The sequence below is a fragment of the Aulonocara sp. 'chitande type north' Nkhata Bay genome, linkage group LG6 (genome assembly GCF_057382095.1).
Source record: "Aulonocara sp. 'chitande type north' Nkhata Bay isolate Kocher_YH1m ecotype deep benthic linkage group LG6, A_spYH_male_GT1.1, whole genome shotgun sequence".
Lineage (NCBI taxonomy): Eukaryota > Metazoa > Chordata > Actinopteri > Cichliformes > Cichlidae > Aulonocara > Aulonocara sp. 'chitande type north' Nkhata Bay.
The window spans coordinates 10993908-11017669 of record NC_141349.1 but is presented as its reverse complement, the minus strand read 5'-3'; the positions used below and the strand labels follow the sequence as shown (position 1 = coordinate 11017669).

The window sequence follows — 23762 nt, the reverse complement described above, 5'->3', positions numbered from 1 at the left end:
CCCCTGTTCTATACAGTCTTGCTAATGACCTTCTAATTGTATTCAGCAGGGGCACATGTAAAAGTTTCAGAACACCGGCCCTCGAGGATTCGAATTGGACACCCCTGATCTAGATCCACTGAGTAAACACAGCACTGCAAACACAGAAATAGAGTTGGTGGAAATTTCAAATATAATACTTTTACTCAAATGTTTGACTCTCACTTCTCCTCCACCTTGTGCTGTTTAGTCTTAAATGTCTGACTGTGCTGAGAATATGTGTCAGCTATGGTCAGTGTTTTACATGAAGTTTATGATGTGGCGATGAGGAAAAAGGTGGATCTATCTCTAAGTTCGATCTCTTAGGAATAACTCAAGTGCTTTGAATATATTATATGATTTGAAAACAAATAATTGACATTAGAGCCCAGGTTTCCTGTCCACCATCACATTAGCTGAGTAGTTGGCAAATCTGTGGGGAACAGAGAAGATCAGCCATCAGTCAGTCAGAAGTTTCTGTTTTTTGAAGAAAAACAAAATCAGTTGATTTTGACTACAGACACTCCATCACACTAATGCAGGGACCCATTATGAGACATCAGTCCTCTGAGATCTGAGAGGAGACGGTTTGTATCAAGTAAACCAAACTGACAACTGACCACAGAGCATATAATTAAAGTCATTTTGTTGCTCTGTTGGGCATTTATAAAGAGACCATGCCTGGTAAGATAACACAACATTTATACAGCACTGCCCCTGTGTGGTCACACTGAAACACAACAGCTTCTCATTTTCTTTACTAATCACTGCTGAAAGTGTAATTTTAATCATCCCTTCACTAAAAACAAAACAGTAAGATAAAAATAATGAAACTAATCAAATGAATTAACTCTTGATGATCTTATTATTAGTTTCTATTATCCACCTACTTTCTTACTGCCTCATCTCACATCCACCCTCTCTACTCAGCATCCTCCAGTTTTTATTTGTCTGTCCTTCCAGAACAATCAGTCAATATAATCTGTCATCACCAATAAAATCCTGAAAGTTTATATAAGAACAACTTACAAAATATCTTGTGTAGTATTTTGCAAGACAATCCAGGGATCAGAGTCAAGCTTTTAAAAATGGGTTAAATAAAATTATGTGGCCACATGTTTGTAGTCAAAGTAAATTATTGTGTTTGTGTGCAAAATCCCAGTCATAAAAAGAGCAGCTTATAATAATGTGTTCACTGTTATAACAATGCAAATTGAATCGAACGCACTCTGAGGGAGTATAAGTTAATGTACAACACCACCTCGCCTCTGTTTGATAAGCCAACGGCAGGAGAAGACATTTTACTAACAGAGATAAACGTTAGCAGCTGCTAACCATCTGCAGGCAGACTGGAGGTAAAACAGCTCCTGCAAACCCAAAACTTGCCACTGTTTTACCTTTTTATATAAGTGGCACAAAAATGTAAAGAGACTAAATTTAACTTCACTTGTAAACTGTTGTTTTTGTTAGTCTGTGACAGTGGCGGCTGGCCCATAGGGGGCGCTCGGGCTCCGCCCCCCCAAATGTGGAGGAGTAAAAATATATATTTTTAAAAAATTCATCAATGATAGTTTTACTATGTGTGTGCCCATATACAGCCAGGCGTATTTTAACATTTTCACCAGCTGACTCATTAAAGTTCAACCAACAAACGGTGTTTTTCTTCTTCTGGGGCGCTCGTCAAAGCGCCCTTGATATGCAGCGAAATAGCCTATCATTAAATGGTTGCCAGGGAAAATAATAAATATTTGACCTATCAGCGTCGCTGAATTAAATGGTTTGGGGGCGCTTAAAATTGCGCCCCTGCAGAAAACGCGCGAAGATTTGCTGTTCTAGAATTTTACCTCAGTCAGTAGCCTAAGTGAGCTATAAGGTCAGAGAGAGACGATGGCAGCGGTATTGTTAACGGTTGAGGCACAGCCTCCCCCAAATTCGGTTAGATCGCTTCTAACCTACCCTTTTGCCAGAAGGACAATGGCAGAAAAACTGCAAGTTAAAGAGTTGGGACCTGACAAGCCCGAAATTCAACTAACCCAGGCAACGAAGGAGAAGTCAAAAGCATACAACAGGACTTTTTGTCGGAGTTGGTTCCAGCGCAAGTCGTGGCTGACAGGCTGTGGAACAGCTAATGCACTTTTTTGTTTCCCGTGCATACTGTTCAAAAGTGACAAGTGTGATTTGACGTGGACACAATCTGGACAAACGCGCTCTATCAGGTTCTGATGGAAAACAACCTTCAAGACACATTCACCGAAACTGTAAGTCTTCTTAACATCCTCATCACCACACCAATGACAACATCAGAATCGGAGAGGTGTTTCTCTACTTTAAAGAGGATAAAAACTTTCCTGAGAAACAATATGGCTCAGGATCGGCTCAACGCTCTGGCTATGCTGTCCATAGAGAAAAAACTCACACAAGAACTTCCTGATTTCAACACCAGGGTCATCGAGAAATTTGCCACTCAGAAAGACAGACGAGCAAAGTTCTTGTACAAATAAGAACCCTTAACCATATTTACTCTCTTTCTCCATCCCTCTCTCTTTCTCTCTTTAGCCCACCCCCCCAATCAGTTTACAGTTGTTGTTTTCAATAGTTATTTTTCATTCATTCATTCAAAAAAAAAAAATCTGTTCATGTTCATTTTTACAAATCTATACAAATGGCCAGAATATGGTTGTTCATTTTAAATTTAAATTAAAATTGTGTTGTTTGATGTACTCATTAAATGGGTCATTTTAGTCGATATCATAAAAATTGCCCCCCCTGAGATTTTTTTCAGGAGCCGCCACTGGTCTGTGAGCTTTGAGTGCAGAAACAGTGAGTATCCTCAAACCACAAAACACATACTGTGCACACTTTTTTCTTTCTGCTGCATTAATAAACGTGCTTGACATGAATTCTCCTGGTATCATGTCTTGACCACAGCTCTGACTTACAGCTGGAATTGAGTGCCAACTTCGCAGTAGCTCCAGTAGTGATTGCAAAATGCATGGACGTGTCTTCTCTTTCAAAATATTGTATATAGTCAGGGCTGGACTGGCCATCGGGCATACTGGGCATTTGCCCGATGGGCTGCTCGTGATTTTTCGTTTTTATGGGCCGATGGGGTTTTATTTCTTTTCTTTTTTAACGATATAAATAAATGGTGGTGGATTGGCCAGTTGGTCATGATCGACTCTGGGCTTGACCAGTTACAGCAGAGGAGGTCGAACTTTAAAGTTGAGGTGAAAAGGAACGCGATTTTATAACTACTTCAGCTAGAAAGATGCTAATTCAATCATGAAACTGATCAATGATCAGCTGATCAGCTTTTCTCTCTGCGCCAGAAAGAGGGAACCAGCAGATGTCGCGCTAAACAACAGCAGCACGTTTAAGCTTGATCAGCTGTCGGTAGAATTTATTTAATGTTAATTTCTAGTATCAGCTGATGTTTGCTGGAGCCACGGCTGTAAAGCTGCTGGTCATGATTTCGGTTTGGATATGTGGTGAGAGGGAAACATGAAGATGAAACCAGGAGATGTCCTTACTGAATCATCAGAGCTGAACAGGTGATGGAGAAACAGGGTTACCTTTTAGGTGACATGAATGAGTTGAAGGGAAGTTATGAACTGTTTCTGAGAGACAAATAACATCAGGATCCTTACGTTTCTTTCATATTCTCATTTAAAATGTCTCGCTTTTAATAAATATTTATAAGATAAGATAAGATAAGATAATCTTTATTAGTCCCACACGTGGGAAATTTGTTTTGTCACAGCAGGAAGTGGACAGTGCAAAAGTTATGAGGCAAAAATTAGAATACAATATAATATCTGAATCTTACAACCAAAGTTTTCATCTGATGTAAAATGTATAGAAATACATTATTGTATTCAGTAAATATTAAGTCTAGTATATACCCTAGTAAGTTATAGTGTTCTTTCCTTTGGGAAGGTACCATCTGTGCAGTCTGCAATTCTGTTGAAGAAAGATGTTGAATCTATTTGATTACAGGAGAAAAATAATAGATTTATGTGCATTTGTTTGGTACATGCATTAAATTAAAATCAGTTTTGTCAATTAAGCATCTTGAAACAGAGGGTGGGGGAGTGGTTCCCTATTTTTTTCTCTTTTCTTTTTTTGCTGGGAGTTGGCAACCCTATTAGTTAGGTATATGTAATTATAAATTTGGTTGTTTTATATTTTTGCTAAAGACCGTTTAGAATACCAGAATAGGGAGGGTGGTGTAGGTTTAAGTTTATTATAAAGGCTTTATGGCTTTTCCTATAATACCATGGTGGGCCGGTCACTAGTCAAAATGCCTGGGCTGATTTTTTGTCCCAGTCTAGCCCAGTATATAGTCAGCAGAGCAGAGAATAGACAATAAACAACACAATGGGTATTATGAGAGGAAGTGTATGAATAACCATTGATGTGTCTGATTTGCCTTCCTGTCTTACTGCTGTGGTTTACACTGAGTACAAATGACCACGTTTGCATTGATAAAATAATGACAGGAGCAAATTTTTTACTGTGGAACTGAAACTGATATTTCCAAGAGCACATCAGCAATATAACATCCTGAAGATGAAAATGCTCCTGTGTCCTCTTACCAGCCTAAAAGGTGAATTTGACTTGCAAATGGCATTAAGGAGTTCTGTCTAAGTAGCAGCTGCTTCAGTGCTTACTTATCTTTCACCACTATCAGGAACTGTGGGCACAGCAACATTAACTGCCAAAGAAAAGACGACTCTCTCACTTCTCTTCAACCTCGTGCTGTTACTGGTTGAGCTTTGGTCTTTTGAAGAAACACATGTTTCCAATTCAGCTCCCAATTTTAACCAGTTAAGCAACATCTCAAAATTAAAAACACTTCTGGAGGTGAAGAAGGCACATCTGGCTGCCCAATATATATCAACACAGCAGAACCTGTATGACAGTGAATGACCTGGACATAATGCTTTTGATAAGTCATTACTGATTATTCACATGAAATAAAATTCATATCAATCAACAAGGAACCTTTGAATTTGAACTAGCACCACTGAATGAACAATGGTCTGGGAGGTCAGTTCCTTGGTAATTAATATACAGATTCTCATGACCATTGATGAACAACTACTGATCAAAGGCCATTGATCAATGGGATCAGTGGTGCTAGTTTCAGTCATTTTGCAAATGTACTGTTTATAAGACTGGGGAAACCTGCAGTCAGCTGAGACTGAAGAAGTCACTTGGATGAGTGACGAAACGTTTCTCTCACTGAAAACGCTACGTCCAGATGATGCATGCTCAGTCATCCAGGTAAGCAAATCCCAAAAGGCTGATTCTTTTCAAGTCAAGTAATAATTACAATAATTAACTTGTGGGTGGGGCAAAACACGCCCACACTACTGTTGCTGTGCTCTTAGCTGCTTCCATGCTACATTAGCCCTCCTGTGGCATGTTGAAGTAAAACCAGAAGTGAATAATAGATCAGCTCATTGTCACCGATATCTGACCAAGGTTTTTTTGTAAATATGGGACTGATATCTAATCAAACTATTGGATTAGTGGGTCCCTAATACTAATAGCCTATGCAAAATAAACAAATAAAAATCTCTTCCAAGGTTGTTAGTGAGTTCAATTTTGTTTAAACAATTATTGCACACTTTCTGTAAATCCAATAAACTTCATTTCACTTCTCAAATATCACTGTGTGTGTCTGTTTAACTGACATTTTTTATTGTAACAACCAACGATTTATACAGGAAAATAATGACTATTAACAATGTTGCCCAAACTTTTGCATCCCACTGTACGTTATACTAACAGTGGACTATTGCAGGCTGCTCTTTTCTTACTTCTTTACTGATTCATCTCACATCTACTCTCTCTACTCTGCATCATCCCACTTTATATTTTTCTTTTCTTTTCCCCGTGTCCTTCTCTATTCCTTTTTCATCTTCCTTGTCTGATTCCATCTTATAATATTCTCAGCCACAGCCTCTCAGAACAATCAGTCAATATGATCTGTCATCAAAAATAAAGGCTCAAAGTTAATATTACAACGACTTCTCAAATAAGTATTTTGAAATTATGGTCAGTGATCATAAAATATCCGCCACAGCGTTTGCCATGACACTGAAAATTGAGCACAGATACTTCCTGTTTCGAGTGATCATCTGTTAGTTGCTCATGTGCACGAGTCATGTAGCACCAAGAGACTGATTAAATGTTAGAACAGGAGACTGTGCAGCACCCACTGGACCATAGTACATGTAGAGCACTTTTAGAACGGTAAACACGACTGTTGAGTGAATTTATGGTGACATACATGACACAGTCTGACAAAAATACTATTAGCAACAATTTCATTCTTCCTCCAAAGTGTGCAGCACTCATACTGTGCAAAACAAAATCCCCAAATGCCAAAATGGAACAGAACAAAATAAAAACCTTGAAAAACAACAACTCTATGAATAAAGTCTTCTGTTTTCACAGACAGTGAAAGAATCAGAGAGAAAGAAGTGTCATGAGAAACAAAACAGATGGTTTTATCAGGTGGGAGTGGGAAAACTGCATAACGCTCTCTCTTCACTTCCTCATCTCACCTGTTTTGTCTCTCTGTCCTCAACTATATGTACACTATTACACTGTGGTAATATTTAATCAAGTTTAGGGAGGAAGGTGACAGACTCTCTCTGCTTGCCTCTGTTTGATTAGCTAACAGCAAAAGAGGCTATTTGCTAAATGCAGAAAGTTTGGAAGTAAAGCAAACAAAGCAGCAGCAGAGCCAACAGAGCCAAACTAGAACCACATATCTAGTGGTTCTAGTTTCACTTGTAAAGAAACATTGTGCACACACACACACACACAAGGACCATGTTAACGTTTCACACTCTCAGGAACCGAAGCTGTAGGACATAACTCTAGTCTGATATGTTATGTACTGCAGGTGAAACTGCACAACACAACAGCTGTCAGGCTCTTTTTTGTTCACCTTCAGTTGACTCAGCTCATATTTCACTGCTGTGGTTTAAACTCCTATTTGCTTTGAAAAGACAATGACAAGAAAACACAGTTATGGATTGGATTATTGTAATTATGATATTCAAAAAACACATTTTAAAGAAAATACATGATTGTATTTTATACAATAATACATAAACGTTGTGCCTGCACCGAGTGGATAGTCAAACAAATTGAATCATCATACATACATTATTGTATATTTATTACTTCATATTTTTATTCTTATCGCTTTTTTATTATAGCACTAGGAATTAACAATAAGGGAAGGATTCTGGATCAGCGCCATGATGCAAACTTGTGGCCACAGTTTGAGTATGTGAGCGAGAGGAGCAGCGGAGGAGAGGAATTGGACTTTTCTGTGAGAGAGTGGAGCATGTTGGACCCTTTCCCTGTTTCCTTCGGACCCTGGAGCCCCGGACCGCCTTTTCACTGGCACTCTGTACATATATTCACCTGGTGTTTTCTCACTGTAAATAAACGCACTGTCTTCTTTCACAAGGAATTCCTGGTGTGCGCCTGAGTCCGTCTAAAGAACGTGTCAGAAAGTGTTACAGACTAGTTGAGAAAAACTGCTGCATATGTTTTTAGTCCGGGTAAGAAAAAAATAAAACTAAAAATCTAATCTTCTGTTGCACCATCTGAGCCCATAGCAGAACCTTTGAAACATCATCATATGTGAGTGTATATTGCCATGTCTAAAACTCATGATTAACCGCATAATATTTTCTACTGTTGCTGCATACATAGCCATGACAAGTGATGATGATAATGACCCCGACCTGTTGGAACATGAAGACTTTGTGTGATTAATGGCGATGTGACAGAAAATGTACAACAAGATGTTACATACTGATATCTCATTTAAATTTTTTACTGACAACAGAAGGGAATGTTAATAGGAAAATTGTACTTAGTAGTCAGTCTATAATCTTTTAACGATATGAGTTTGCATATGGTAGAATGCTGCATGTAATCATTTGTGTGTAGAAGTATATAGTTGGTGGCATATTGAAAGAATGTCTCATCCTAGGAGATCTGTAACATTCCAGGGTGTTCACCCCCACATCCTAGGAGCATGAGAGAGGTCGTACCTTGTCTTATTGTTTTACGGTAGGATTAACGTAGCTATGTCAGTTTTAGTTTAAGTGCCTTCTTTACATATAGATGAACTGTTGGATTTTCCAGACCAGCAGGTTAAGGGAAGTTGTTTATGGGGCCACACTCTGACCACACACACACACACACGCACGCGCGCACAGACACACGTACGTACACCTCCACATTCCAATGTAAGGAACAAACGCTCACTGAAGTATAAATAAAGACCGGGGCAGTTTCTCAGCGCGAGTCTCAGTTCTGGAGGCTGCCCTTGCTAGCTAGAAGTTCTGTGTGTTTCTCTTCTCTGAGTCTTTACTGAAGAAGTGTTTTAGAGTATATTTCTTGACACTTCTGTTTCAAAATATTGTATAAAGTCAGCAGAGCAGAGAATAGACAGCACACAATTATGAGAAGAAAAGTGTATGAATACACATTGATATCTCTGATTTGCTTTCCTCGGCTGTGGTTTGCACTGTGTACAAAGATCACATTTCTATTGATAAGATAATGACAAGAGCAAATTTTTTACTGTGGAACTGATACTGATATTTCCAAGAGCACATCAGCAATATAACATCATGAAGACAAAAATGCTCCTTTGTCCTGATATCAGCCTATAAGGTCGATTTGACTTGCAAATGGCATTAAGGAGTTCTGTCTAAGTAGCAGCTGCTTCAGTACTTACTTATCTTTCACCACTATCAGGAACTGTGGGCACAGCAACATTAACTGCTAAAAAAAAGAAGACTGTCTTTTCTCTTCCACCTCGTGCTGTTACTGGTTGAACTTTGATCTTTTAAAGAAACATGTTTTTCCAATTCAGTTCCAAATTTTAATCAGTTAAGCAACATCTCAAAATTAAAAACACTTCTGGAGGAGAAGAAGGCACATCTGGCTGCCCAAAATATATCAACACACCAGAACCTGTATGACAGTGAATGACCTGGACAAAGTGCTTTTAATAAGTAAATACTGATCATTCACATGAAATAAAATAAAAATCAACCAAATTTAATTAATTAAAGTCAACAAGTAAAGGACCTTTGAACTTAATTGGAGAGAAAGAGGGAGAAACAAATGTTTTTTTCCACTTTAACCCATTTCTCAAATTAATGTATTTGCACTATTTCCTGATTTCTAATTATGTCGCACATTTGTTATGATTAAATTTGTCAGATCAAATAAAGGTTGATAAAAGTCAAAGGTAACAGAAGTAAATAGAAACAGCAGTTTTTAAATGATGAATTCATTCATTAATGGAATAAAGTTATCCAAACGTGCCTGGCCTACTATGAGAAAGAGGCTCAGGTTAACTGGCTTGTTGTCAGCGGCCACTTTAGCTGGTTGTTGTAAAATCTGTGGGGAGCAGAAAACATCCGCCGTTAATCAGTCTTTCATTTTATAAAAACGAATCAGTTGATTTCTCAGTGCCACAGATACTATCATACTGTACAGGCACTCATAATAAGACTTCAGTCCTCTGAGATCTGAGAGGAGACGGTTTGTATGAACTAAACCATGAGAAACAAAGTTTATCTGGACAAACTGACAGACAAAAGATTAACAAGCAACCTGACAATTAATAACAATATGAGACAATATAAGTTCTAGTCACTCGTTTTCTTTATTATATATTTAAAAAGAGGAGATGTTGAGTAATACATTTGTACATTTATGCAGCACAGCTTGTGTTATCACACCAAAACACAACAGGTTTGAACTTTGATCATTTCCTGAACTTTGACCTCAGTACTTGTTGCTGAAAGTTTCCCCTGAGGGTTTAAATGCAGAGTCATTTTAAATTTTAAATTTATTTTCAGTGAAATATTTACTAACACATGTTACCTGTTATTACTCATCATACAGTTTTACAGATGTTAGGATTTTGCATCTTAATAAAAAACATTTTAGTATAATTTGTGTAATACATCATTTTAAAGCCTGACATAGAATAGATTATATGTTTTATGTCCTGATACGTTAAACTTTAGAAAGAAGGTATCTTCAATTTTTCCTTAATTAAATGCCGGATACAGGGTACAACCTGGACAGGTCGCCAGTCTGTCGCAAGGCTCCTAATAATAATAGCCTATGCAAAATAAATGACTAAAAATCTGCTTCCCAGATTGTTAGTGACTTAAATTGCAGTATTAATTTCCAGTATCTATATTTATGTATTATGTTAGCTAGTAAAGTAGCACTACACTGAGAATACCAAGATTAGAGCAACCAAAAGTCAAACATAATGCTGAAACCCTTTATGCAAACAAGCAAAAAAGTACAGATTTACACAGGGACATCTTTTCACCAGATTTTCATTGAATGCATCCTTTCTGTATCTCAGCCACACTGCTGCTGTCTCCACATTTCTTACTATAAAACAAACACTTGCAGACTGGCAAGTCGGAACAACACTCTTACAAACTCATCATGTGGATCAAGTCACAGAACAGGTTTGAATGGAATTTGCTTGTTATCTGAGTCTTTGCACATATGCAAAGACTCAGATAACAACACAATGAAGCGCTCGCTTGCATGCAAAAGTCACTCAGATCCAGGTGAGAGATTAGAGTTTGGAGGGAAGCGAAAACCCCCACCTGCATACACACAGTAGGGAACTTTAGAGTGCATTTATGCTGATTTACATTCCCACAGTTCTGCTCAAACAATATTAGACAGAAAAAGGCCCTTTGACCAGAAGAAGAGAGGATAACAAGTTTTACAGCTAAAGAGGCCAATTAAAAAAAATAAATTAATACATGTTAAAAAAAAACTTTTTTCACAGAGAGCGTAGAAGCAGACAGAGAAGTTTGATGATAAAATGAAAGCACTGAATGAATGAATGAATGTGTTTTTTGTTATTGTATGTAGAACTGAATTACAGTGTCCCTCCTTTAAAAATTGCAAACAACCATGCATACATATATATTTGCATATTTACTCATTTACTTATAATTCACCAAATAAATAGATTAAATACACAGTATAAACAGAGAGATAGATGTCAGAACAAAAGAGCTGTTGGTGTTTCAGGTGGGACTGGAGGAAACTTATTCACCTCTTTTTTCCTTCTGTCCTCTTTCTATCATTTTTCCTGTGACATCTTTACATCTTTTCTCATTTCTTCATCTCATGTCTCTGTTATCCACCTACTTTCTTACTGGTGTCACATCTTCCCTCTCTGCTCTGAGTCATCCCTCTTTATATTCTCTCCTTTTCCCCATGTCCTTCTCTATTCCTTTTTCATTTTCCTTGTCCAATTCCATCTTATAATATTCTCAGTCAAACTCACAGCCTCTCGGAACAATCAGTCAATATGATCTGTCATCAAACATTAAAGCCTGAAGGTTAATATTACAACAACTTCTGAAATACCTTATATAATATTTTTAAAGATAATACTGATATTAAAAACATTTTAAAAAATAATAAAAACAAAGTGGGCTGAATGAAATGTTTAAATGTTTGTGGTCAAAGTAAATTATTGTATTTGTGTGTAAAATCCCAGTCATAAAAAGAGCAGCCCACAATAGTCCACTGTTACTATAATGTATCTTTCATCAAACACGCACTGATGTTAAAGCACAATGCCAGTTTGACTCTCTTTGATAAGCCAACAGCAGGAGAACCCATTATACTAACAGAGATAGAGATAAGCACCTGCTAATCATCTGCAGGCAGACTGGAAGTAAAACAGCTGCTGCAAACTCAAGTTTGGTCAGTGATCACAAAAAATACTCTACAGCTTTTGCCATGACATTGAAAATTGAGCACAGGTGCTTCCTGTTTCCACTGATCATCTTTCAGTTAAAATGTCTTGATGCATGTAGAATCATCCAGTAAACCCCAAAAGGTTGATTCTGTTCATCTGGACATAGCGTTTTCAGTGGGAGAAACATTTCATCACTCATCCAAATGACTTCTTCAGTCTCAGCTGACTGCAGGTTTCCCCAGTCTTATAAACAGTACATGAAACTAGCACCACTGAAAGAATGAACATTCAGTGGTGCTAGTTACCCTGTTATCAGGATAAGACATTGCATATACAGTAACTATGAGACTTTAGTAATATCACACAGCATTAGTCCTGGCTTACATCTGGAATTGGGCACCAACTTTGCAGTGTCCACCCACTGCTCGTCTGCCACTGTGAAATTCATGGATGTTCCATCTTTTCAAAATATTGTAAATAAACAGCAGAGCAGAGAAGAGATAGCACACAATGGGCACCGGGAAGTTTTTAATTTGTCTTCCTGTCTTACTGCTGTGTTTTACACTGAGTACGAATGACCACATTTACACTGATAAATTGGGTTAGGGTACATTTTTTTACCTTAACCCAATGAAAGGAGTACAATGTTTACAGTGAAACTGATACTAATATTTCCATCAGCAATATAGCAAACATCATGAAGAGGAAAATGCTCATTTGACCTCTTACCAGCCGTATCAAAATTAAGGAGTCGCATTTGGCTGCTGGGTGTATATTAACATGCCAGATCCTTATTGATAGGGAATGATCTGGACATAGTGCTATAATTACTGATCAATCACACTAAATAAATTTGAAATGAACCAAACTGAATTAATATAAATAAAGTACAAGATCTCTTAGTCAATATACTGAACTGTGCCTGACAGAGCCACACTGGTCTCCAGCTCTTAAACAAAGCCAAATCTCCCTTTTTAGGGTGAAGAGGGAGAACAGCATGTTTGCATGTTGAAATGAGCGGGAGTTACGTCAAAGTGGGAAAGTCAACATCCACAGAATCCATTTTCATTAGAAGACATTAATGCCAAATGTGAGACTAACAGGCCACACCTCCGCAGGAGGACAAAGTATTCATTTTGTGTGTTAACATTTTTTCAAGCCGATAAAAAAAGGTATCATAACAGTAACAGTAATAAAAATATCAAACACTTTATTAAAAAGTAATAATGATTTCAATCAAGATTATAAGATGTACTAAACAGTAAAACAGTCTCGGCCGTTGTGTCCTTGGGCAAGACACTTCACCCGTTGCCTACTGGTGGTGGTCAGAGGGCCCAGTGGCGCCAGTGTCCGGCAGCCTCGCCTCTGTCAGTGCGTCCCAGGGCAGCTGTGGCTACAATGTAGCTTGCCATCACTTGTGTGTGAATGTGTGTGTGTGTGAATGGGTGGATGACTGAACAGCGGCAGCAGTGTAGCATCCCAGCCACACTGCTGCCTTCATCCACATTTCTTATTAGAAAATTAACAGGAGGTAAATGTGGTCACAGAATGTCTTTTCCAAGCCACACATATGCATAGACTCAGATAAACATCCAGTACAATGGGCTGCTCATGTGCACAAGTCATGTAGCACCAACAAACTGATGCAACAATAGGAGAATGTGCAGCACCCACTGGACCAAAGTGCACATATAGAGTGTCCTTTTAGAAAAGTACACACAGTGTTTGAGTGAATTTATGCTGATATACATGCCACAGTCTGACACAAATAATATTAGCAACAATTTCCTTCTATTCCTTCTATTCTGCCCTTGGTACTTCTCCAGCTTCTCAATTTCCTTCTTCCTGACGTAGTTGTCATTCTGTATTGCTACGTCTATCACTATAGCCGTCTTCCTCTGCTTGTCCACCACTAATATCACTATTATGTCCGGTTGCTTAGCCATCACCATTTTGTCCGTCTGTATCTGGAAGTCCAGCAATATATTTGCTTGGTCATTCTCGACCACCCTAGGGGTGTCTCCCATTTTGACTTTGAGAGTTCCAGCCCATACTCAGCACAGATGTTCCTGTACACTATGCCGGCCACTTGGTTATGGCGTTCCATGTATGCCCTGCCTGCTAGCATCTTGCACCCTGCTGTTATGTGCTGGATTGTCTCAGGGGCATCTTTACACAGCTTGCACCTGGGGTCTTGCCTGGTGTGGTAGACCCCAGCCTCTATGGATCTTGTGCTCAGAGTTTGTTCCTGTGCTGCCATGATTCGTGCCTTAGAAGTTATTTTGGTAACAGAGATAAACATATCCATATGCTGATCTAAAATTTCATTTTCTGTTGTTTTACTTCTATTTGGTGTGAGTGCAGATACAAATGTGTACCCTCAAACACTTACATGTTTGCCTTTCTAAGCTTTACTTACGACTATCTTCTTTTTTACTGAAGAGGTACAGACTCCTAGGTTTAATTTTCCTAAACTGTTTTCTTTGTCAGCCTATGGAATTACTTCTTGCTGCCCTAACATTAATTCTATTGAGAAGTGAGATTAAAACCTTGGAAAAAAATATGAGGCTTGGTATACTATATTGCCAAAAGTATTCACCCATCCAGATACAGCTTGTCGTGGAATTTTAGTTAATAAAATGCAAACACTTGATGAGTGTCTTTGAAGACAAATAACATTCCACAGCACTTACACATAGCCACATATCATGTTGCAGGTCTATATCTTCAGCTCATCCTTGAACCGAGAGATTTACAGCTTTGTTTTTCTCTAACAAAGTCAGGCTCATAGAGGTATACCTTCTGAGGCCTCCACTAGTGAGGCAACCCTCCTAATACTGGAGATTTCTTCACTTGCAAATACACCTTGAAAACCTTACGTGCAATAATGCTAATGTTTCTATTCTTCATGTCAAATAGCTGACAAGCAAATCTGGAAAACCTGCAGTTTCCATAATGCCACACATCATCACTTTCTCTAAGACTTGGCTACATGCTGTTTTTAAAATGATTTTTAAATAATGTAGAAAATAAAGCAACACACTGTTTATTCACCTCTGAATAAAATAAAAATAAATTTGATAATAGAAATTATCAAATAATTTCCTTTTAAGCATCACAAATACTTGATATTTATTAAAAGATCATAGTTTGTACAATGGAATGATCAATAATTTTATCAAACTCTTTACAGGTTGCCCAGTGTGATCTCCTCTGAGAGGGTCTATCAAAACATACAAAGTTAAAGCATGACATACGCTACTAGTTAAAATACAGGAATTTCAGATTTCTTCTGATTGTCACACAACAAAATATATGTATGGATTGTACTTTTTTCATATTTTGTAATCCTGTAGATACAAAGATACAATGCTGTGAGTTAATTTTTTTAAACACTGTATTTCCATCGATTTTTAAAAATTTCTTAAGCTAAGGTATAAAGGCAATATTTGTAAGAAAGTGCAGTTTTTCCCAGTAAGAAAGGTCTATGGATTTTTTTTTAATAGTTAAAAAACTGTTCAACAGTTTCATTCAGGATGATACTTGCAGTATAGGGGAGGGGCCTACACAGCAAATGTTCATCTGATTTGATTAGTAATCAAATGTATGCAAGTTCAGTGTTTGTGGCCAATGGGTTAGTGTTGATAAAACTTTAGGAGGGTATTAGTGGCTTGTGGGCCAATAGGAGAACATGTACAAATTTAAAAAGGGCCACTTTGACACTGGTTCAGTCATTGAAGTAGAAGGTAGTAGTAAGGTCAGCAACAGTGATGACTCACCTCACTTTTCTTCTTCTTGTGCTGTGGCTTGGTGAGTATGTATTTCTTCAAATTTGTTACATATTTATATTAAAAAAAAACATGTTTTGGGTACGAGTCAATTACATTTTTGTAATTACACAGCAAATAGTTTCTGAGCTTCTTTGAATTTCTCTCTGTGCTGCTCAAATAGCACAGAGTGTCTTTTCAAACAAGTGTGTGCATTCAGACAGGTCTAGGCTGCATGAATAAAGAATAATAATGCTGAATATGCATTTGTTTTATTTCACCAACAAGTAACAGTTTGTCACTGCAGGTAACTCACCTGTTTTCATCTCTTAAGATTAAATGTGCTGCTTGTTAAACAACTGTTGTAACCAGTCCCTTGATGCCGGATCCTCTGTTTCAGGTGTCACACTGAGCACAGCAGTGGATCTGCAAAAGAGAATTTATAATGGAAAAGTCTGTGACAAAAGTGAGCGACGGTACCATGTCAGCCTGTCAACCAAATCTGATGGAAAATCCGGTTACTGTGGTGGCTCTCTGATCAGTAAACAATGGGTTCTAACTGCAGCTCACTGCAAGGATGATCCAATGTGAGAAAAAAAAACTGTTTTTACTGAGCAAGTTACCATGATATTTATATATAATTCTGGAAATATTTATTATGAAAACTGTGCTATAGTTGACATAACATTAATGACAAATTTGTTCCTAATGAAGTAAAAACTAAAGTGCTTTTAGCTGTTACATCACATCTGTAAATGTGAGGCAGCAAGTCCATGCAGTTATCTATACAGATAAATACATTATGCTAAACTTGGAGGTGAATGTTGTTATCATTCCTTACAGGTATGCAGTTGTAGGTGTACATCCAGGTCAAGGAACAGCAGTGAAAATTGACCAAAAGAACATATTTCCACATGATCAAAAAGATGACATCATGCTCCTGAAGTTACCAAACGCTATTACTGATGTTGAACCTGTTGCTCTTCCTACCTGCAAGGATAAGAACAATAACCTTAACAAAAAGCCTGAAGAGTGAGTTAAGGTTATTTTAATCCTTTTAAATCTTAAAAGTTACATCTATGATGTAAGAACCAGTTTTCGATACCCACCCCTAGTAACGAGACAGGGGGAAGCAAAACTGAATACACTGACATGAGACATGGACCTCCAAAGTAAAACAGGAAACAATCCACAAAGGCGCAGATTTGACACTGAACTAAACCTACACAAAGTACGAGGGCACAAGACATAAAACCTAAGAACAAAACCCTAAACCAGAATAAACTGAAACATGGAATTAAAACAAGACAATCAGAAGACATAAAAACCATAATACATAAAAATATAACAAACTGCAAATGCTGGGTCAAAATGACCCAGAACCGTGACACGTTATACTGTACACATTAACATCATTAACAACATTAAAAATAGTATTTCTGTGTCTTTTAGACAGTGAATTTCATTCAGCAAGTGGAATATGAAACATGAATGAATATAAAAGAGGACCATTTAAGAAAAATAATATAATATAGTAATAATAAACATACTAATACCAGTTTAAAATAAATGATTATCATTTTCATTCATTCCCTCTAAAGAATAACTCTGTACTCTGTAGTCTGTTTGTAACAGGCAGCAGGTTTTTGTCCTTCCCAGGTTTGTATGTCTGGAGTTTAACCTCTGGCTCTGTTTCCCTTCTTATTTTGGTAGTCTCAGTGTGTGTTGTGTTCAGTTTTGCTCCCCCTGTTGTTTGCCTGATTGAGTTCACCTGTGTTACCTCATGTGTCCCATCTGCCTGATTACTTTGTGTGCATTTAAGTCCTTTGTTTTGTACTTTTGTTTGTCTGGATCTCTTTCTGGCTGTGTCCTGTTTGTCTGTTGCAATAGCCGAGCTAGTATCGCCAAGTACTCTATATTTAAAGCTGCTTTTGAGTTTAGTCCTGGATATTGGATCTGCCTGTCACACAGTGTATTATGAGAGTAACGGGTAAATAAGTCATTACTGAAAGAAATGTGATTCCTGTTAAGGCTGCTTGACTAAAGTGAAAATCATACAACATATTGAACTTCTAATCTGTCTTCATAGAGGTGTCCTTTAACAAATATGAATTTAAAAAACAGTGAATAAGCTTTGAGATTGTATATAAGATCATCTTGTAGGGAGGTCATGGAATCCATTACCCACAACTAATAAGCAGGGTAATAAGAAAATATAATTTGATATAATATTATAAATGAAACCATGAAAGCCACTTACAGTGTTTGTTGCTCTAACTGATAACACGAGGCTCAGTGAAACAAAAAATGTATCCAACCATGGAACGGTTTTCAGAACGGGACTTAGAAAGGTTCAAACAAGTTAATGCAGCAGGAGAAGATGGTTATCACGCAGGTCAGGGCAGTAGTCCATCAACAGGATGACATCATACTTGTGAAGTTTCAAACCCATGACTGACATTATACCTGCATCTCCACCTGACTGACATCAACGATAATATCACTGAGCCTGGATCAAGAGTTAAGATTCCTTGTTTTGATTTTAGGAGTTACATCCATGACACGCAGTGAATGACAATGAAACACGTGTGGCAAACAGTGATGTGTGATATCTGAACCCTCACAGTTACTCAGAGTTAGTAGCTGTAGCTGGACTGGAAATCCCCAGCATGCAGTGTACATCATTATGATTTATTATTTTATTCTGTGTTTACAAGACACGTGTGGATGTGGAATTAATTTGTGACAATTTTTTCTGTTTCTAGAAATGACATCGTTCAGGTGGCAGGCTTTGGGAATTACCAGCTAGATAAGAACATGAATGAAAGTAAGAATAATTTTTCTTGATTAGTTCAGTTTATTTTAAAATCTCATTTTGGTTTGTGTGTTTTTTTGGTATATTTAATTTGTATGAAAAAAAAAGTTGTTTTTATTTTATTTCACAGTGTATATATTACATGGCAGGTTCCCACCTTTTTAGATGCAGTTTTTTTTTTTAAAGAAAACATTTTGCTTGAAAAACATTTGAATTGTTTTTAGAAATAAAGGAAAATATCATTTTCCTTAAGATTTTAGTTTTTCAAAGGTTATGAATGACTTTTGTTCTTTTCTTTTTTTTTTTTTTCTCTAGTCGATGGCCAACCACCTCATCTAAAGTGTGCAAACATGCATGTTGTTGACTGTGAGCGTACCAGATACTCTCAGTGTACTGCATATGTGCCGTATGACAAGAGACTGTGTCTGAAAGAACCTGACATATATGTACTTAATGTGAGTTGGCATGAACGCTAACATTACTAAATATCATCTGAGTATCTCTCATATATTTTCAAACAACCTTATAGTAAATTATATTTTTCTCTTTCAGGGTGATTCTGGTGGCGGAGTGATATACAAAGACAGGATTTATGGTGTAATCAGTGGCAGTAAGGACCCTTGTTTTGGTGGACTAGCTGTTACTGTGAATGTCTGTCCTTACATGGACTGGATAAACCAGAAAATTGCTCAAAGCACTGGAAAATAACCGAATTAAATTTACATTCAGAATAAACAATCGTATCTACATGAAAGTTGTGTGCTGTGTGTTGTTTCTACTCTAGAATATCTACAAAATATGGAAGCTGTTGGGTCATTTGTTAGATAATCACTGGGGACATTTACTGTAATATGGTATTAAGTGCAAATATGAGAAATTTATACTTGTTTAATTTCATGATTTTTTTTCTGCTTCTAAGAGGGAAATACTGCATATACATTTATCTGACCGCTTTATCAGATACTTTACAAATTGAGCTCTATATCCCCTCACTATATAGTTAAAATTGTTAAATGGACTGATTCTTATATAGTGCTACTCTCACAGAGTACTCAAAGCGCTTTCAGTTAGAGCGAAATTAATTGCTAAAAGAGGATCGTCATAATGAACATGTGGCTGATTGTTATTCTTGCCTTCCTTCGTCAAGCATTTATCATTGTAGATCTGTTATGCCACATGTTTTTTGATGGATGTATACTGAAGACATCATATATAGCAAATAAAAAATTGATAAAAACTCTAAACATGTTTTATATTTTAGATTCCTGAAAGTAGCCACCCTTTGCTTTATTGACATCGCCGCAAACCCTTGGCCTTCTCTCACTGAGCTTCATGATGTCGTCACCTGAAATGATTTTCACATCACAGGTGTGCCTTGTTCACTTGTGCAATTTCTTGCCTTCTTAATGAGGTTGGGCCCATCAGTTGTGTTGTGCAGAAGTCAGGTTGGTACACAGATGGCCTGGCTACAGTCAAATGACCTAAACTCAGTCGAGATGGTTTTGGATGAGATGGACCGCAGAGTGAAGGCAAAAGGGCCAACAAGTGCTCAGCATCTCTGGGAACTCCTTCAAGACTGTTGGAAAACCATTTCAGATGACGACTTCATGAAGCTCACCAAGAGAATGCCAAGAGTCTGCAAAGCAGTAATCAAAGGGTATGACAAATTTTTCCAAATAATTTAATATGTGTTCATTCATAGTTTTGATGCCTTCAGTGAGAATCTACAATGTAAAGGTGTGTCCCAATTTTTGACTGGTAGTTTATATAAACCTAAAGCTACAATCTCACATACCGACACAAATCACTATCCTGATGACACATATACAATCTTTCTCTTAGTATTTAGGTATGAACCCAAAGCCAACAACACAAAGCAAAGATGAAAACTGGCACGAAGAAGCTTTAAAGCAGTCGCCACAGTGATCCTACTGTAGAAACGTTTTTGCAATAAAAAAAAGCAATTTCCATATCTAAGCTGTAGACTACGCCACTATTTTTCCTCCTACTACACACAAACTGAGATCAGCATCATCAGATTAGGAACAAACATGTTTGGTTCTAATCTGCTACTCACACTGTTTCACACTGCTGAAATTGCAGCTAGCAGAACACAGATTAGAAAACATAACAGTTATATTTGTAAGCTATTTACCTACAAGAATACCTGCTCAATCCAATTTGATCTGGAGCCTAACTAAAGAAATTTCCTGATCTCCTTTTTTTAATCATGTAAAGTCATGTTGCCATGGGACAATCAGTCCTTAAAACACAGTAACCTGTAGTATTTTAATGTTAGATATAAACAGCAAAAATGAAAGAACTGTGATCATCAAATCCTAATATTAACCATTTTCTCCACCATTAGTTATTTGTTTTATTTGCAACACCAATGTTCTCTATGATATAAAGACTTTGTATCCACTACCTTACATATTCCATAGAAGGATAAGGATTTGTGTTTGTGTGTGAGACTGTAGCTTCAGGTTTATACCCTACCAGTGAAAGGTTTAGACACAGCTTCTCATTGAATGGTTTTTGTTTATTTTCATGACTATTTACATTGTAGAACCAGAACCAACTGTTATATTTTGCTCTTATATATTTTCTATATTCTTTATAGATCTAATAATCTCTGACTGAAGTAGGCAGCAATCAAAAATGTATCAAAATTTAATTTTAAAATTTCAAATCAAAATTAATTTTGATATTTCAAAGGTTTGCCTTGGAAGTAGGTGCACTTGTAAAAATGAGCTAGAAATACACCAAGTACAGCAAATGAATTACACTTAACCTATAAAAATTCTCCACAATATGTAAATAAGGATAGAGTACAGACGATATCAGCAGCTGTATCAAAATGAGAATTTTATATCCTCCAGAATTCAGTATCAGCATTCAATCCAAAAGGTCACATGTTGTGGAGAAATAATGTGAATCTTTTGTGCAATCAAATGTTTTATTTTTATTTTAATAGCACAACAAATAATACATTTGTTAATAAATCTTATTCAGACACAAGTTTGCTTGTTGCTTGCTTCCTCACAAACGACCATTTCTGCTCCTTACATTCATCACCCTGAAAACAGCACAGTGAACAAATCACACTGAAACACTGTGTTTATTTCAGTTACAAAAGTTATTTTTATTTTAGGTTTCATGAAACACATATATATTGTTGGCAGTACTTTAGATGAAGGCAGCATGCTGCTCTCAGACTTACACTTAAACTCAAAGGGTCTATAATCTCTAAACTGATATATTTTACAAAGAAATCCTGTCTGGGCAGCGTCTGGATTTGGACTGAAGAGCTCGTTGGCATTTCTAAAACAATAGCAAACCTGCACACCATACATTGTTTGGTTTTTTGTTTTGTTTAAAGTTGTAGATATACATTAGAGACATGGCAGATTTGCATATATTCTTCAGGGTCTGCAGTCCTTTTCTCTTCTTCTGTGCTCCTGTGAGAATCTAAAACAAAGGTCACATAAATCATGGGGTTAAATTGATGCCTGTGGGACAAAATTACTCCAACAATATTCAGGACAAATTTATTTTTCCTCTGCAAAAAAATGAAATTGAGTACAAAGCATGTGAAACTTTTCTGTCTTGTGTTGTGTTCATTTATGTCTTTTCTTTTCTCTTTAATGTTTCTGTCCATTATATGTGCAAGAACAAACTTCTGAATCACCTCTTAGTGATAAGTGTCTACAGTTTCCTTTCTCGTTTGGCTCTGGATGAAGGCAGTCGCACTTTTCTCCTCTCCCTCTTCCTTCTCTTTCCTGCTTGGCTTCTCAATGTCCTTGTCTAGTCTCGTCTACTTTTCTACTTTTGCCCTGGATGACTCTCACGGTCTGTTACAACCTAAAAGAAGAATTATGGATTTGAACAACTGGTCCCTGAATGCAATTGACACACTCTTCTCAACGAGAAGCCTGGGCTTGCGTAAGTCCGAGTGTCCTAGAGGGACGTTCCCCTCTGGATACACAATGGACGGGTGGAGGAACTGGAGGGTCGTGTGCCTGGCGGGACTGTCAATCGAGGACATTGTAGACATCTACCTTTTCGGAACCATGATAACAGGGTTCTTGCTGTTCGGAGTTGCTGTTCAGGCTACAAAGTTCTCTAGCATCTTCATCTGCTAGTTTCATATCTTCACTGGTGAGGAGAGCTTCAAATCTTAAAGTGCTTTTCAAGCAAATAAAGTAAGAGTGACTGACCTATCTCCTTAGCCAGAGCTAGGCCCTGTGGATAGGTGATAGGCGCCAGCTTCTTGTCCTTCAGTTTCTCAATGGTATCCTTTTCATCCCTCAGATCCAGCTTAGTGCCAACCAGGATGATGGGCGTGGAGGGGCAGTGGTGACGGACCTCAGGGTACCACTGGCAGAATACAGAGTAAAGGAAAACTAAATAAGAGGCAAGAAAGGGGAACACGCAAAATCAAGGAACGTGTTAGAGGCAAAAAACAGAATCAAAGGTGGAGGGAGATGAAGCTCTGATGCCAGGTGTTACAGAAAGGTGGATGAAGGCATGAAAAACAAATGATATGCTGTAGCTATTAAAGATTAGAGAAATACATCATCCAACTTTCACCCACAGCATCAATCATTCATTCACATCAATTATTAGACCTGTTTAGGCTTTTTCTCCATTTTGTAATCCAAGTACCTATTTTTTTTCTCTATAATAAATTCCTGCTTTTGTTCCGTTTGTTCTTTTTTACATTTTGTTCCTCGGCAGCTGAGAGACAGGCCTCATAAAAAACAGCCAAAACTCACCTTAGCTCTGACGTTCTCATAGGATGCCGGGCTAACCAGGGAGAAGCAGATTAGGAAAACATCCTGGATGGAGAGACAAGGAGACAAAGAATTAGAATAGCTGCTGCAGTTTTAATTAGCTGACATGTTATATAAGTTCTGTCTGTGTAACTTTATGTCCATTAGTTACTGTGTGTGCCTGTGTGTGTATGTGTGATTCTGTACCGTCTGTGGCTAGGACAGTGGGCGGAGCCTGTCATAATCTTCCTGTCCAGCTGTATCCCAGAGGCCCAGGTTGACCGGCTTGCTGTCCACCATCACATTAGCTGAATATTTGTCGAATCTGTGGGGAGAGTAGAGAAGGTCAGCGATCAGCCAACAAGTCATAGGCAACCTTTCATTTCATTGGTTATTCATTCATTCAACAATCTTTCAATTCACTGATTGTTTAACCAGTGAAACTCCTGTAATGGAGAAAAAAACAGGACCATACTTGAAATACCACTGTTCACAAAAACATTAACCAACAACATTACTTTGGTTAGTTTGACACAAAAGCCATCCTAACCATGTCTAGTAAGAGAGAATAATACATAATA

The 23762-nt window shown here is 37.5% G+C and overlaps 1 protein-coding gene and 1 pseudogene across 1 annotated transcript; one reads left to right on the top strand and one right to left on the bottom strand.

The window, feature by feature from the left end:
- Nucleotides 1–15489: 15489 nt before the first annotated feature.
- On the top strand, nucleotides 15490–19179 carry LOC147327288 (snake venom serine protease KN9-like). The gene is made up of 6 exons (XM_086297505.1): nucleotides 15490–15634; nucleotides 15992–16178; nucleotides 16435–16623; nucleotides 18357–18418; nucleotides 18722–18861; nucleotides 18959–19179. Exons 1-6 carry the CDS (start codon nucleotides 15595–15597, stop codon nucleotides 19112–19114), a joined length of 774 nt encoding a protein of 257 aa, XP_086153631.1. The 5' UTR covers nucleotides 15490–15594; the 3' UTR covers nucleotides 19115–19179.
- Nucleotides 19180–22526: 3347 nt separating this feature from the next.
- Nucleotides 22527–23570, bottom strand: LOC147327287 (ras-related C3 botulinum toxin substrate 2-like; annotated as a pseudogene).
- Between the last annotated feature and the right edge of the window lie 192 nt (nucleotides 23571–23762).

Coding starts and splice junctions, on each gene's coding strand:
- LOC147327288 (XM_086297505.1), top strand. CDS start 15,595: ATGACTCACCTCACTTTTCTTCTTCTTGTGCTGTGGCTTG. Junction 16,179..16,434: donor CACTGCAAGGATGATCCAAT/GTGAGAAAAAAA, acceptor CATTCCTTACAG/GTATGCAGTTGTAGGTGTAC. Junction 18,419..18,721: donor AGATAAGAACATGAATGAAA/GTAAGAATAATT, acceptor TTTTTTCTCTAG/TCGATGGCCAACCACCTCAT.